Consider the following 15,153-nt stretch of genomic DNA (forward strand, 5'->3'; position numbering starts at 1 on the left):
CCAGGGCCTGGCGCATGCGCATAGGGTGGCGCCGGCGGCCGCTGCTTGAGGCGCGCGGTGTCATGGCGGCGGCCGAGGCCCAGGCGGGGGTTACGGCGCTCGCAGCCTCCGTGCAGGACTTCGTGGCCGGGCAGCAGGACGGCCGCGCCGCCGAGGTGGCGGCAGGTACCGGGGCGGAGCCGGGCGTGGGCACGGCGGGGGTGCGGCGGGGCGGGTCCTGCGAGTGTGGGGCTGGACACACGCATGGCTGTGGGGCAGGGCTTAGGGCGCACAACGGGCCCGGCTGTGGGTGTGGGGCTGGAGCGCGGTGGTGGTTGTGGGGCTGGAGCGTGCGGTTATGAGCCAGGTCATGGAGAAGGGGTAGGGCCTGCAGCCATGAGCTGGGCGTTGGGAGGAGGTGGACTGTGGGGCAAGTGTGGGGCAGCAGCCAGGGTGAGGGCTGTAGGGGCAAGGATGAGGAGGTGAAGGCAGAGTTATGGGGTGTGTGGGGTGGGTCAAGGTTTTAGATGGCTGGTCTAGAGCATGGGGTGGGATTGAAGGTGTTGGGTCAACTGGTGGTGTCAGGTCTGGAATCCCCTGGAACAGGGAATTGAGACGCCAGGGAGGGGGATGTGCTGGGGGATGTGTGAGCTGAGAGAAGCACAAGGCTGCAGGCCCAGCACTGGGGGTTTGGGGTGCAGTGGAAGCCGCTGGCTATGGCTGTCTGGGGGTGGGTGTGTATCAATGATGGCACCACTGGGAAGGGAGCTCCTGTCCTTGCTGAGATGCTGTGGGGGGGCAACTGGTTTCACTGGTCCCTGTATCTGGGGCCCAGGCTCTGACTGTCCCCACTGTGGTTTCTTCTCCTTTCTTGGCAGGGCTTGAGGCAGTTGGTTTCCTTGGGTAATTTGTGTTTCTGCTTTGGGGGGGTGGTTTGGTGACTTTGTTACATTAGGGAATTTGCAGCTTCAGGAATGTGGCTTTCCAAGGATAAGGTGCTGTGTTTGTGTTTGTAGGCGGTAGCTTCAGTGTGTTTGGAAAGGACTTGAGAGAGCAGAGAAGGACTATGTAGGTTGTGTTACTGAAAGGGGTAGCTTATAAGCATTTCCCAAGGCTGATGGATTGTGAACTGATCCATGGTAGCTTGGTGAGGAGATGAGCTGGCAGAACACTGGGTAACCCAGTGGCCCGTGTGAGGAAAATGCCAAGGAAATCTGGAGGAATTCACTAAACCTGGTGACATTCAGGATCTTGCAAAAGAGTTGCACAAAGCCTCCAACATATTTGGAATAGACAGTGGAATGATAACCTTGCAACCGCTGTTATCATCTGTGGTCGTGTTATAGAAGTGCCCAGGAAAGCTTTGTCTTCAGAGACACAGAGAGATGAGTTGCCCCTGTTGCCCCCAGCCCAGCTCTCATCAGCCGCTGGTGCTTGTGACAAACCCACCTTGACAAGTGAGGAGCCAGCGAGTCTCCTTCAGCCGCTCTGACCCTGCACAGAATCACACATCACGAAGTATTAAATTGCATCACGTAGCCCTGAGCGAAAGGGGAGGTTGTTTCTAACCTTGTGGCCGTTGTGCAATTGTTGGAAGAAACACACTGAGCTGCTCCCATGTGTTGCTGAGCGCTAAATTGAGTGTGACTTGGCAAGGGGAAAAAAGGGCTCGGTGCTGCCACAGGCAGCTGGGCTGCACGGGTCAGTGGGTGGCAGGAGGAGGCTGAACTTGGTTTTGTCATAAGATGAGGAGAAGATAGTGCTGGTACAGAAATCCATCACACGCTCCCTGTGTTTTGAGGGTGTGGGGGAGACAGGAATGGAAAGCTTACAGAAGTGATTAATGTCTAGAAGAACACTGTGTGAAACGGGGACAGACGTGTGGGGAAAGGGGGTAGGTTGATTTGAGTAATAATGCAGCAGCGGGTAAATGGCTTGTTTCTGTTTAGCCTCTGGGGTTGCAGGAACACCAGAACAGGAAGGCAGCTCCTCCTGCTGAAGGAGCACTGGGATTCAAGGTGTGTAATTAACCTTGGGGACGTGCTGCTGCTGCCAGATGTGGAGGCAGAAGTTTCACGGGCTCACTGCTGTGCTGATGAAGCAGTTCCAATTACACTGTGCTGGCACTTCAGCGGTGACCAGCAGGGCTCTGCCTCTGAGCAGGAGGCAGTGCTCACAAGTCCTGCTGTCAGGGCTGGTGTGGTCACCCCATGTGAGGTGAAGGGGCCTCCAACCACAGGGAGCATCAGTAGCTGATTGCGGTCTGATCACTGCACTTCAGCTCTTTCCTGTTGATTAGGAAACCAGCAGCTCTGTGTAGATGCTGCTTTTGGTCTCTGAAACCCAGAGAGGCAGAGTGCTTGGCTGCAGGGACACTGCTTGTCTTGGACCTGCTCCACAGTGGTTCAGAGGCACAAGGGCTTCTCATGAGCTTGCAGATGTCGGGAGGCTGAGTGTGAAGGGGCTGTATGAGCTCCCCTGGCAGCCCTCTCTGCCTTGTGCCAGTGCATGGCACCCGCTTGCTGTTGCACTGCTCTGCAAGAGATTTTTCCAGCAGGTTACAGCTGTCACTCAAAGCAGTGCCGTGTGACTCTGCAGCCTGCTGGGCTCCTCTGCTTCCTCACTGCTCCCCTTATCTGTTCTGTCCCTCAGTCCAGGCTCCCCCTCCCTGCTGTGCCAAGCAGGACTGGAAGCTCTGTCTCTGGAGTTATGGCTGCCTGCTGTCAGAAAACACTCTCATCTCTTCTCCCATCCCTAGAGACCGCTCTCTGATGAGCAGCATGACTTAGTGCTGGAATTAGCTGCTTAGGAAGAGCCAGTAAATGCTTGCAACAGCAGGAGACACCAGCTGAGACAAGGCCTGGGAAAGCCCCAAATGAAACCTTTAGGCTTCTGAGGGAGTGGGTGCTCTTGTCAGTCAAGTAGGCAAGACTTCAGCAGGGCAGAGGGATGAACAGGGCCATTCAGAGTGTCCAGAAGTGCTCCTGGGCAAAGACAGTGCATCTTAGTGACTGGAAAGTGCTCGTTTTTGTGGAGGACAGCTGTTTTGTTCAGGCAGAGAGTGAGGGGTGCTGCTTGTTTCCAGTAATGTTGCTTGCTACCTGAGCTGCAGGTTAGGGGTCTGAACCTAAAGGCAGTCCTGTGCCTTCCCACCCCCATGTCTGACCACACACAGAGCTGTCATACTGGGAAGCTGTCATGCTGGGAAGGTGGGTGGCAGGAATGGAGACCCTTCTGCCAAGGCTTCTGCAGGATGCAGCAGGTCCTTACCAAACCTCCTGAGGAGTGACTCTTCCCCCAGTTGAGCTGCAAGAATCTTGAGGCAGGACGTGAGTGAGGCAACCTGGTGAGGTGTCTGAGTCAGAGCTGGCAATAGACTCCTCGTCTTTCTCTGACCACAGAGCCGCCTTTCTCCCGTTCTTCCATATTGGAGGGAGTTTGTGCGGGTGTTGCTCAGCATAGCGGGGAGGTGGTGGAGCCAACCTGGGAAGCTGGGTGATCCTGACTGTTTGCTCGGGTAGTTCTCCCTCAGGAAGCACCTGGGGAGCAGCTTTCTGTCTCCTACCGGCTTGCTCATGTTAGGGTGTTGGCACGTGTTGGTGATGGATGTAGCCAGGCTGTGTGGAGTGGGTAGAGGCTTTCTGCTCTGATCTAGCTGAGGCAGCTCTTGGTCCCTCGTGTGTTTGCAGGCAGGGCTGGAGGCAGCTGCACCAGCCAGGTGCTCAGTGAGATGCTGGACAGCCTTTCCCACTGTGGTGCTGCCAGGAATCTTCCTGGAATGGTCTCCACCGCTGAGCCTGAATGAGGGTCTGGGAGTCTCTTTGGTTCACTTTCTCTACCTCTTTTCTTCAGGGTTGAAAGATGGAAGCTGGACCGTGCTGCAGCTTGTAGAAGCCCTGGGGTAAGAAAAGCCTTTTACACGTTGTGCATCACATAAGGACCTTGCAAGGGAAGATTCCTTGCAAGGAAGGTCAGTGAGAAGGAAGAGCATACTAGTCCAGGATGAGCTAGTTTCAGTGCTGGCAGACACACTGCAGCATGCAGACCTGCAAGGATGTTGTCTGCTCACAGCATGGGGCCTGAGCAGTGCTTTGCCTCCCAGGGCTTGGGAGCTATCTGGGAAAGAGCAAGGCTGGAGCAGCTCTCCCAGAACCAAGGTGTTGTGGCAGCAGTGAGCTGTGGGGCACTTCTCAGCCAGGACTGTCCCTGAGCTCACAGCTGCACATCACCGTGTCACGAGTTGGCTGGCACTCAGCTTTTTGCTTCCATCTGTGCTCTGTGGTGGCCTGGGACTTGGGGAGGCTTGTTTCTCTCAAGCTGGGGGCTGGGTTTGCCTTGTTGTAAGAGGCTTTGCCCTTTTTTTGCCCTTATGATCTCAGGAGCCTGAATTTCAGGTGCAGAGCATGGTGCAAGAGCAATTTCTTTGGTCTGACTTGAAAGCTTGGATTTATTGCTGCGTGGCTCCGGGTGCATGTGTGCAGCACAGTCAGGGGCAGAGGAGTCTGCTCCCACCCTGCTGGCAGGTCAGGCAGGACTGGGCCACCACCCCTTGCCCAGAGAGCAGCACCTCTTTGTTTTTGTAATGTGTCTGCTCAGGATGTACTTCCTGCTCAAATGTCCTTGCTCACAACAGGCCTCTTGTGCTTTCTCCCCATGGGCTAGGTTTTGCCTGGAGAACACAGATCCTCGGATGCGAGGCCGAGGCATGCAGCTGCTGTCACAAGTCCTGCTCCAGTGTTACTCCCTGCTCCAGGAGAAGGAAGGTGAGGGCTGCTGTGGGCCCTGGGGTCTCTGCTGGCAGGTTGAGGCAAAGCCTGTGCTGCTCAAGTGGCTGTCCTGCAGTTGGCAAGGGGATTGATTTAACACAGTGACAACTTTGTGCATGTTTCTCAAGTCAAAGTCCAAGAAGGGCACAGGGCCTCACACTCCAGCCCTTTTGCCACTCTCATCACACAGTTCAGGTCTGTCCCTGCAGACACCAAAGCCCTAGGTATGGCTGTGTGGGTATTGCACACCCAGGCATGCTCAACACCATGTGGGACACCTTGGAGATGCATCTGCATGTCAAAATCCTTCGGTGCTGGTGATTGAATAAAGGAAAACCATTGTTCACAAAGCCAGTCATGTTGCAGCCCTGAGGCCTGCCTAAGTTAAATCTGAAGGAACCCTGGGGCCTGAGAAGAAGAAGAGATCAGTGTAAAGGTGAGAGTGGAGTAGAGGATTGGTGTGCATAGTGGAAGGTGCCCTGTTAATGGAAGCAAGAAGAAGGTTTGGCTGTGTTAAGTGCCTCGTGGCGACTGGCTGGCAGTAGGGGAAGCCGGTGGGAGCCTTGCTGATGGGTAGCTGAACCTGTGCCAGCAGGCTGCCAAGGCAGGGGGGCTCAGCTAATAAGAGGTGGAGAAAGAGAAGGATGGAAGTAAAACATGCTTAGCCCGTGGCATTTGGTGCTTTGTAAGTCTCAGACTGGTACCAGGCAAGAGCACTGTGCAAAGGACAGACTCTGCTGGTGTAGCTGGAGTCAGATGTGATGGCTTTGTGGGGACTGGGGTGCTCTGGGGGTGGGGAGGTTCAGTGGGGATACCTGGCAGAGTCAGGGCAGCTGAGTGCTGGTAGCAGACTGGGTTTAGAGCCAAGTCACCAGGAGCTCTGAAGGAAGGTGAGCAGAATCAGCTTCTGGGAGGGCAAGGGTAGCTGCTATGACACCACCAGCTGGCCCCATCTCCCTTCGTGTCCTTGCTCACGCAGCTCATTTCCCAAGCACTGCGTCAGGTCGCCTCCTGGGGGGTGAGTTTCTGCACAGCTGTGGGCACAGGATGCTGCCAGCTGGCTCTTCCAGTCTGCTTCCTGCTGCCGCTCCCGAGGGCCGGGGCGTGCAGGCGCCCATGGCCGTGACTCAGGGGCCGGGAACGTGCTGTGGAGCCAGAGCTGCTGCTCCTGCCCTGCGCCACACCCCATGACATCCTCCAGCTTCCGCTAAGCCCATGTCTGCCCTGTTGCTGCTGGTCTCTGCACCCACATGTTGGGACAGGCCAAGGCAAACGCTCTAGTACCTCTGCAGTGGCCAGAGGTGGGTGCTGCCCTGTTGCAGTCAGATGTGGGTTGCTCTTGAGGGGAGGGTGAAGGTGTTGGACCCAGGTGGTTGCACCCACGGTGGCCCTTCTCCCCATTCACCAGTGCAGGATGTGCTCGCTCTTATTCTGGCAGCTGCTTTTGGCAGAGCTGGGGCTGGAGCCCAGCAGCTGCATTTCCTGGGACTTACACATGCTGGTGTCTCTTTCTGACAGTGCTGCATCTGGTCCTGTTCTATGAGAACCGGCTGCAAGATCATCACCTTGTGATTCCCTCAGTGCTCCAGGGACTCCGAGCACTGGTGAGCTCCCTCCCTCAGCCCACAGTGCTGGGATGTGTTCCAGGATGGTGCCAGAGAGGTGCAACACATGGATACAGGTTGAGCAGGGCCTGGCTGGGCTGTTAGTGCCTGTCTGGTGGCATTGCCCTGTCTCTTCCATGCTCCTGCTGTGCTCCTTGCAGAGGGGCAGCAGAGGAAAGACTCTTGATTTCCTGCCCCATGCTGATACTGGGACAAGGATTCCCTAGCTACCCTGGGGAGCAGCAGAAACAATAAGCACCTTGTCCTGAGCTGTCTGTGGGGGTAGTGAGCTCTCCCTGTAAGAGAAGATCCTGCAGGTAGTTGCAGTACAGAGGCAGGAGCTCTGTTACGTGGTTACCATCATGGCTTTCTACTCCTGCTCTTCTTTCCTGTCCCCAGAGCATGTGTGATGTGCTGTCTCCAGGGCTAGCGGTGTCTGTGCTCAAAGCCATCTTCCAGGAGGTTCATGTGCAGGTGAGCAATGTCATTTCCCATTCTTCTATCCCTGCTCCCTGGGTGTCTGGGTATGGCCTGCCGACCCTGAGGACTGTGCACAGTCGGTAGCAGTGCAGTGTAGCGCATCATTCAGCGCAGTGCAGTGCTTCTGCAGAGCTTAGAGACAGCATGGCTCACTGCAGAGCGAGAGGCAGACAGCAGCCAAGCATCCTGTTTGGCCCTTGTCCTCTCTTCTCTCACCCTTGGGGGAATTATTTCCTTTGCTCTATTCCTACAGGCTGTGTTTAAGTGCCTTCAGGCCCCAGATTCTGCTCCGATTTGTTTACACTGGCAGGGCCTTGGGCAGCAGATGTGGCTCTGATGTTATTGTGGTGGTGTATTCATGCAGTGATGGACACAGTCATGCTCACATGCCATTGCATAGGCATGTGCACACTTTGCATGGGATAAATGGGATTTGCATGCCAGGAAGCAGCAGCTGGGCTACTGGAGGTCCTACCTTCTTCTCAAGGGCATGTGCTGCCCTGGGGTGGTGGGTGGGGGTGCTGCTTTGTGCAGCAGTGTTCTGATTGCTCTGCTCTTCCCTGCAGTCCCTGCTGCAGCTGGACCGCCACACAGTCTACAGCATCATTACCAACTTCATGGGCACCAGGGAGGAAGGTGAGGGGCAGGTGACAGTACCACTGTGGGGCTGTCCAGGCTGGGAGAAGGGTTTGCTTTTGCCTTCTTTGAGGGCTCTGTGGCTCTGGCTGGGGTGAACTGGAAGGGCAGGGGAAACTGGGCTGATTTCATGCCATGTTGGTGGGGTCTGGTATCCTGCACCTGCTTATGCTCCTTCTTTCTGCAGAGCTGAAGGGCCTTGGTGCTGACTTCACTTTCGGCTTCATCCAGGTGATGGATGGGGAGAAGGATCCCCGCAATCTGCTGGTGGCTTTCCAGATTGTGCGTGATCTCATTGCCAAGAACTATGCCCTGGGTGAGCCTGTGTCAGCTGTGCAGAGCTGACTGGGACACATGTCACTTTTCAGTGAGCTGTTGGGTGGCTCTTGGTTCTGACCATGCCTGTAGTGGTCCCTGACATACTTCAGGAGCTGCAGAGCCTGCCTATGGTGGGTGCTGGGCATAGCTGCTGTGCCTCTTTAGCCCAGCATCTCTGCTTACTCAGTCTCTTCTCCCTGCAGGTCCCTTTGTAGAGGAGCTGTTTGAAGTTACATCCTGTTACTTCCCCATTGATTTTACTCCAGTGAGTGGGTCTGCCCTGTGCCACAGCCTGTTCCTTCTGGTGTTTTCTCAGGGGCCTGTGTCCCTGCAAGGGAATGGGTGGAGAGGATGGGCAAGAGTCTTGGCTGGGCGGTATTGGCTGCTAGCTGCGGTGTCCAGGCTGACAGGCTGGTGCCAAGCTGGCTGCAGTGACTGACACTGCCCCTGCTTTGCTGGAGATGGGGTGATGCAGCCTCAGCTGATGGCTGGGTTGGGAGGTTTCCTGACCTTCTCTCTGCTTCCTTTCCAGCCTCCTAATGATCCACATGGCATCCAGAGGGAAGACCTGATCCTGAGCCTTCGGGCTGTACTGGCCTCCACACCCCAATTTGCTGAGGTAGAAAGCTCCCAGGGGGTTCTTGGCCACCCCATTGCTTCCTGCTGCATTTCCTAGTGCTGCAGCTCCTGCTGTGGCTCTGTGGGATGGGAACAGTTGGGACCAGGAGCATGCAGTAGTGCAGCCTTGTCTCCTGCTGGGCTGAGCATAGGGAGGGTGCAGATACTGACACCCTGGGAAGGGGCTGCCTCTTGAGGGTATCCCTCCACCTCTGCTTTCCTGGCAGAGGCTGAGCTTGCAGCTGTGCAGGGCCTTGGACAATGTGGTGCAAAGGGTGGGCTGAGTCAAAGTGCCTCTCTCTGCAGTTCCTTCTCCCTCTGCTCATTGAGAAGATGGACTCAGACCTTCAAAGTGCCAAGCTCGATGCCCTGCAGACTTTGGTAAGGAGAAATCCTTTACCTTCAGCCCACAGCTGGCCTGTGGCAGCTGCAGCAGCTGCCAGCCACCTCTGAGCCCTTGGCCCTGCCAGTCAGAGACTCTCCCTTGCAGAGCTACAATTTCCAGTTTGGCCTGCATCATCTTTCCCTCTTTTTCTGTCACTTAAGTAGTTTGTGCAGTTCAGCATGAGCTTGCCAGGCTGGGCAGTGTCCCTGCTCTGTGCCCTCCCTGTACTGGCTTCTCTTTTATGCCTTCTCCTGACTCTCTCTTGCAGACTGCCTGCTGTGCCATCTATGGGCAGAAGGAGCTGAAGGAATTCCTCCCCAGCCTTTGGTCATCCCTGCGCAGGGAGGTGAGTACTGCAGGGCCCCTAACAAGTGCTCCACCAGAACTGGGCTCCTGCTGAGCAGTTCACAGCCAGACCAGGCAGGCCCCATGTTTCCCAGCAGCCCCAACCTGTGGCCTTGGACAGCCCCACCTGAAAAGTGGGGGGACAGGCCAGCCCCCCTCAGCGTGTCCCTGGGGCTCGGATATGTCACACTGCAGGAGCCTGGGCCCTTCAGCCTGAGCTGGGAGCAAGAAGCCTGCGGTTGGGGTCAGTGTGGAGCTCATCCTGTGGCTTCTCTGCAGGTGTTCCAGACAGCGAGTGAGAAGGTGGAGGCTGAGAGCCTGGCTGCCCTGCACGCCCTCTCTGCCTGCCTGTCCCACTCTGTCCTCAGCTCTGATACTGAGGATCTGCTGGATTCCTTCCTCAGCAGCATCCTGCAAGGTAAGCTAGCAGAGACACCTACCCTGCGCCTAACAGCCAGGCCTGCAAGCATCCTCCTAGCTAGAGATCTGCCCTCTTTTTCTATTTGAAGCCTCTTTCTTCTCTTTATAGCACTCACAGCTATTGTTAGCTTCTCCAAGGTGATTTGCTGCAGGAAGGGAGGAGAAGGGGGCACAGTAGGAAATGCCTGTTGGATTGAGTTGCTTCCCTCTCTGCTGGGACTGGGGCATCCAAGGCTGTGTTGTTCACTGCTGGGGGAAGCAGCTCTGTTGGGGAGGCTGTGCTGCAGCTGAGAGCTGCGCCCTGGCAACACGTCCCAGCTATCAGCTGCATCCCTGCGCATGAAGCAGAGGAGCTGTGCTGGTGCTGCTCACACCCAGCCTATCTCAGATTGCAGGCACCATCTCTGCGAGCCTGACATGAAGCTCGTGTGGCCAAGTGCCAAGGTCCTGCAAGCAGCAGCAGGCGCCTCCCTGCGCGCCTGCCACCACGTCACCCGCAGCGTCCTGCCCCTGCTGCTGGAGCAGTACACCAAGCACCCACAGGTGAGGGGCACCCCAGCTCTGTGCTCACAGAGCAGGGCCCAGTGCAGGGCTTGGTGGGAGCAAGGTGTCAAATGGGCACCCTTCCACAGCTGCAGGTGGGGATCCCCTGGGAGCCTGCTGGCCTTGCAAGCACTGGACTGAGGCATGGCTCTGTCCCAGCAGTGACTGTGATCGGGGTTACACCTTTGTCTCCCTGCAGAGCAGCCAGAGGAGGACAATCCTGGAAATGCTGCTGGGCTTCCTGGAGCTGCAGCAGAAATGGGGACATGTGGAAGAAGGTGAGGCTGGCTGGTCCCTCTGGGGGCATCTGTGTCCTTGGGGGCTGCTGGCTCTGAGCTCACCTTCCCAGATGCTGGCAGAGAAGGAAAGGTCACTGACCTGGCTGCATGTGCAACCCCTGCCATGTCCCAGGGACCCTGCATGGTTGGGTGTCAGCTGGCAGGTCTTCAGAAAGGGTCTGTCGGGTGCTGTGGTGGCTGTGCAGTGGCAGCCAGGTGCGGGCAGTGACTCCATATCTCTCCTCCTCTCCCTAGTGGAGAGCACTCTGCTGTCACTCCAGGCCCCCGTTTGCTCTGTGGTGTTCTCAGCACTGACGGACCCCAGTGTGCAGCTGCAGCTGGTCGGGATCAGGGCACTGACTGTCCTGGGCTCCCTGCAAGGTTGGTGCCTTGTTTCCCTTGGGGAGGCAGAGGGAGGTGTCACCTGGTGCTGGGACACACGGTGCTGCGTGGCTGCTGGGACGTCCTTACCTGCTGAACAAGAGCAGTAGCAGCATTTTCTACCCAGGCCATGTGCTCCGGGGTCTCTCTCTTGCCTGTTTGTGCTGGGCACCTTGTACTTGTGGAACTTGGCATGTTGCTGCTAACCTGGCCAAGGGGCAAAGATGCTGTCAGAACCACCAGCATCTTTTCCTTTGGCTGAAGGCAGGATTCCTCTTGTTCCAGGCTTCTTGTCTCCCTCTGACCTGGAGCTGGTTGTGGATCACCTCATTCGTCTCGCCCTGTGTGAGGAGGATTCCCAGAGCAGGTGAGGGGTGGGCTGGCACCACGGCAGTCACCCATGCTCTCGGGAGAGGAGCAAAGCCTGGGGAAGGCACAGGAACTGTCCGAACTAAAAAACCTTGTTGAGTGTAAGAGCAAAGGGATAAATCAGGCAATTTTGGGCTGGAAGTCAAAAAGTCTGAGCCTGTCAAAGCAAGGAGCTCTGTTCTACCTGCCAGTAGGGGGGGGAAAGGCAGATTGCTGAGAAATGGATTTCTGGAGGCACCTTCTGGCCCAGATCTGTGTAGCTGGTGTACAAGCAGTACTCACATCACCCCTCTTAACTCCCCCCTGGCAGTGAAGCAGCAATGGAGGCAGCGGGATCTCTGGCCCCCATCTACCCAAAGGTTTTCTCTGGACGCATGGTGCCCAGGCTTGAAGAGGAGCTGCAGTCAGGTAGGGCTTGGGAAGGGAGTAATGTCTTTTGGGGTGCAACCTGTCCCATCCCGGTTCAGCTCCTGCCAGGCAGTGGGGCTGTGCCATATGGCATAGGTTGTTGGCTCTCCTTGGGGGATTCCTAGTGCAGGGACTGTGGTGCCTGGTGCTGACAACCAGCCTGTGCAGGTGGGATCACCCTTGTGGGCGGGAGCTGCCCAGCCCCAGAGCAGGCAGAGTGCCTTGGCTAGCTCTGTGTGCTGCTTCACCCCATACACACCGGGCAGGGTCTGGGCCTTGGGTGAGGGGGTCTGGCATCACCCCCCGACTGCGTTTCCTCTTCAGAGCGAGAGGAGGAGAGCTCCCGTGACCGTTGCTCCCTGCGGCAGCGCTGCCTGCAGGCCCTGGCTGCGGTGTCCACACACACCAGCATCGTGAGGGAGACTGTCCCTGTCCTGCTGCAGCACCTCCGGAAGGTGCAGAAAGGTAACGCGGCCTGCAGCGGGCAGCTCCAGAGCTGCCTCTGTTACTGGTGATGGCTGGGAGAGAGGGGGTGGCAGCGGTGCTGGGCTGTGAATCCCAGTGGAGGAGGGAGGGCTGCATTGCCACGGCGTCCCGGCGCAGAGCAGGGCTGTTTGATGGGACAGCGACTGTGTCCCACAGGGAGCGAGGCCGGGAGCGCGCAAGACATCATCTGCGTGTGCCAGAGCCTGCACCGCGTGGCGCTGCAGTGCCAGCAGGACGCCGAGGGCTGCTGGTTCTACCACCAGACGGTGGTGCCCTGCCTGCTGGCCACGGCCGTGCAGGCGGCCATGCAAGGTAGGAGCGGGCCGGCAGCGGGAGCAGGCGGCTGCTGCTGCCGCCCTCCGGCAGCCGCGAGCACTGCGGCCCCGCAGTGCCCCAGTGCCGGTGCGCTCAGGGCGCTGTGCCTGACCCTGCTTTCCGACCGCTGTCTGCAGAGAGCGCCCACCCTCCGCTGAGCAAGGTACTGCTGCAGGAAGAGGTGCTGGCTGCCATGGTCCCAGTCATCAGCGCTGCCACCACTCACCTGAGCCCTGAGTGAGTGATGCTGAGTGGGAATCTGGGCACTCCATCGTGGGGAGGGGGCAGGCTGTGTCCCCTCTACTTGTGTCTGTGCAGGGAGACCCTGTGCCTCCTAGGAGGTACATGGGAACTCTGGTGACCCACCCAGAGCAGCGCACTGCAATGTCTCCTTTCTCCTAGGCTGGCTGCCCAGAGCGTGTCTCACGTGGTGCCCCTCTTCTTGAATGGAGAGGTCTCTTTCCTGCCCCAGAACAGTTTTCCCTGCTCCTTCCAGCCGTTCCAGGTATGTTGGGTGCTTGGTACTGGAGTGCTGGAACAGGGACAGGGAATGAGGATACCAGCACAGGTTGGCATTAGGGACCCATATGACATGGGCACTGCTCTTCCCTTGCAGGATGGAGAGTGCTTGGAGGCACAGAGACGCCTGGTTGCCCTCCTCATGGCCTTTGTCTGCTCCTTGCCCCGCAATGTAAGTTGGTAGGAGCAGGGTGAAGAGGGACCTTGGCCGAGCGCCGTCCTGCCTTGGGACCACAGCAAGCTCCACAGGCAAAAGAAGGGAGAGCTGCAGCCCCAGCCTGTAACACACTCTGTTTCATTTCCAGGTGGCAATTCCTCAGCAGGAATGGCTGCTCCGGGAACTGCTGGCTCTGAGCTGCTCCTGCAACTGCCCGTTCACTGCCACCACAGCTGCCAAGTGCTTTGCAGGGCTGGTGAACAAGCACCCGGCGGGTAAGGGGCTGGGGAGGATGCCATGAGCCCACCACTGGTAGTACAGTAGCTCAGCCTGTCCCTTCCGTGTCCCCAGGGCAGCAGCTGGATGAGATCCTGCAGCTTGCAGTGAACAGGATAGAACCTGGCCTGGTGGAGGGGCCACACCGGACGCAGGCGCTCACCCTGCTGCTGTGGGTAAGGCCTGCCCTGGGTGAGGAGGGGCAGAGAGGCGGTGGTGGGGGGGGGGATGAGGGACTGGCCTGGTGCTGAATTGTCTCTGCCTGCATAGGTGACCAAAGCCCTGGTGCTCCGCTACCACCCCCTGAGCTCCCACCTGACAGATAAGGTAGGCAGCGGTGGGGCTGGGTGCTGCCCAGGAGCCTGCCTGCTTCCCATGGGGCTGGCTGGGACCCCCAGCAGCAGGACCCCCTCTCAGGGCTCTCTCCCTTGCAGCTGCTAGGCCTGCTGAGTGACACGGAGCTGGGCCCTGCTGCAGCCGATGGCTTCTCCCTGCTGATGGCGGAGTCCCCAGACGTGCTGCACAAGGGCTGCCATGCAGACGTGCGCATCATGTTCCGACAGCGCTTCTTCACTGACAACGTCCCCAAGCTGGTGCAGGGCTTCCACGGGGCTGGCCCCGGTGAGCGGCCACCCCCAGCCCGGCCTGTGAGCCCAGGGGACCGGAGCTGGCGTCCCCTTCTTCCCCTGGCTGCCTGTAACCGTCTCTGCTCTCCACAGACGTGAAGGCCAATTACCTGAAGGGCCTGTCCCATGTGCTCAACCATCTCCCCAAACCTGTGCTGGTGACAGAGCTGCCCACGGTGAGAGGCAGCAGCAGGTACTGTGGCAGCACACAGTGCATGGCTGGGAGTCACTCATGTCTTCTGTGTTCTCCTCCCCTGCAGCTGCTTTCCCTCCTCCTCGAGGCCTTATCCTGCTCAGACCGTGTGGTGCAGCTTTCTACACTGAGCTGCCTCCAGCCGCTGCTGCTTGAAGCTCCCCAGATCATGAGCCTGCACATCGACACACTGGTCACTAAATTCCTCAGCCTCACCTCCAGCCCCACCATGGTATGTATGTGATCCTCCTCCTTCCCCCCGATGCCCCTCTCCTCTGCTCCTTTCACTGCCCTCACCCCTGTTTGTTCTAGGCTGTCCGCATCGCCGCCCTGCGCTGTGCCCATGCGCTTACCAGCCTGCCCACAATAGTGGTAAGTGCTCCTGCAGCAGCTTGGTGCCTGCTCCTGCATGTAGAGGGGCAAGGGGGTCCCAAACCTCTGCCCAGGAGGCAGCCAGCACCCAGCTCTCTCCTTAAGAGCCCTTTCTGTCCTACAGCTGCTCCCATACAAGGCTCGAGTTATCCGGGCACTGGCCAAACCTTTGGATGACAAGAAGAGGCTGGTGCGGAAGGAGGCGGTGGCAGCACGGGGGGAATGGTGAGTGCATGTGGCTGGAGCTGCTGGGGCACTGGCATGGTTGGGACATAGCTGATGGCACCATGTCTGTCCCTGCAGGTTCCTGCTGGGCAGCCCAGGCAGGTGAATGCCCTGTATCCCCTCCCTGTGCTGATTGACGACCTGACCAGCCCCCTGATACCCCACCATACCATGGACCCTTGGAGCCCAGTTACCGCCCCATGTGCCAGGGCTGGAGCCTGAAGGGTGCAGGCAGCATCCTCACTGCGACACCTTCTCAGCACGCCCAGCGGGCAGGGAGCTGTGCCACTTGTGACTTATCTGCCTTCTGCTGCAGCATGGACAGTGACGGACTGGCCACGTGTGAATGGAGAGGGCAGGCCTGTGCACACGTGTGTGGTGTGGGGCAGCCCACACACCGCAGGAATAAATATCTCTGTTTTGGTAATGCTGTGGGGGGTTCCCATGCAGCTTA

The 15,153-nt window shown here is 58.1% G+C and overlaps 1 protein-coding gene across 1 annotated transcript; it reads left to right on the top strand.

Moving 5' to 3' along the window:
* Positions 1–7: 7 nt before the first annotated feature.
* On the top strand, positions 8–14,890 carry MMS19 (MMS19 homolog, cytosolic iron-sulfur assembly component). The gene is made up of 31 exons (XM_065672044.1): positions 8–165; positions 3,832–3,880; positions 4,642–4,742; positions 6,264–6,349; positions 6,749–6,823; positions 7,396–7,465; positions 7,653–7,781; positions 7,987–8,048; positions 8,316–8,402; positions 8,708–8,782; positions 9,055–9,132; positions 9,411–9,549; positions 9,940–10,094; positions 10,294–10,372; positions 10,628–10,753; positions 11,039–11,120; positions 11,433–11,530; positions 11,855–11,995; positions 12,173–12,328; positions 12,469–12,568; positions 12,734–12,836; positions 12,948–13,022; positions 13,156–13,282; positions 13,359–13,459; positions 13,554–13,610; positions 13,718–13,904; positions 14,003–14,085; positions 14,170–14,334; positions 14,415–14,474; positions 14,599–14,699; positions 14,778–14,890. The coding sequence occupies exons 1-31, from the start codon at positions 15–17 to the stop codon at positions 14,803–14,805; spliced, it is 3,126 nt and encodes a 1,041-aa protein (XP_065528116.1). The 5' UTR covers positions 8–14; the 3' UTR covers positions 14,806–14,890.
* The last annotated feature ends 263 nt before the right edge of the window (positions 14,891–15,153 follow it).

This window comes from Lathamus discolor, chromosome 3, assembly GCF_037157495.1.
Source record: "Lathamus discolor isolate bLatDis1 chromosome 3, bLatDis1.hap1, whole genome shotgun sequence".
NCBI lineage: Eukaryota > Metazoa > Chordata > Aves > Psittaciformes > Psittacidae > Lathamus > Lathamus discolor.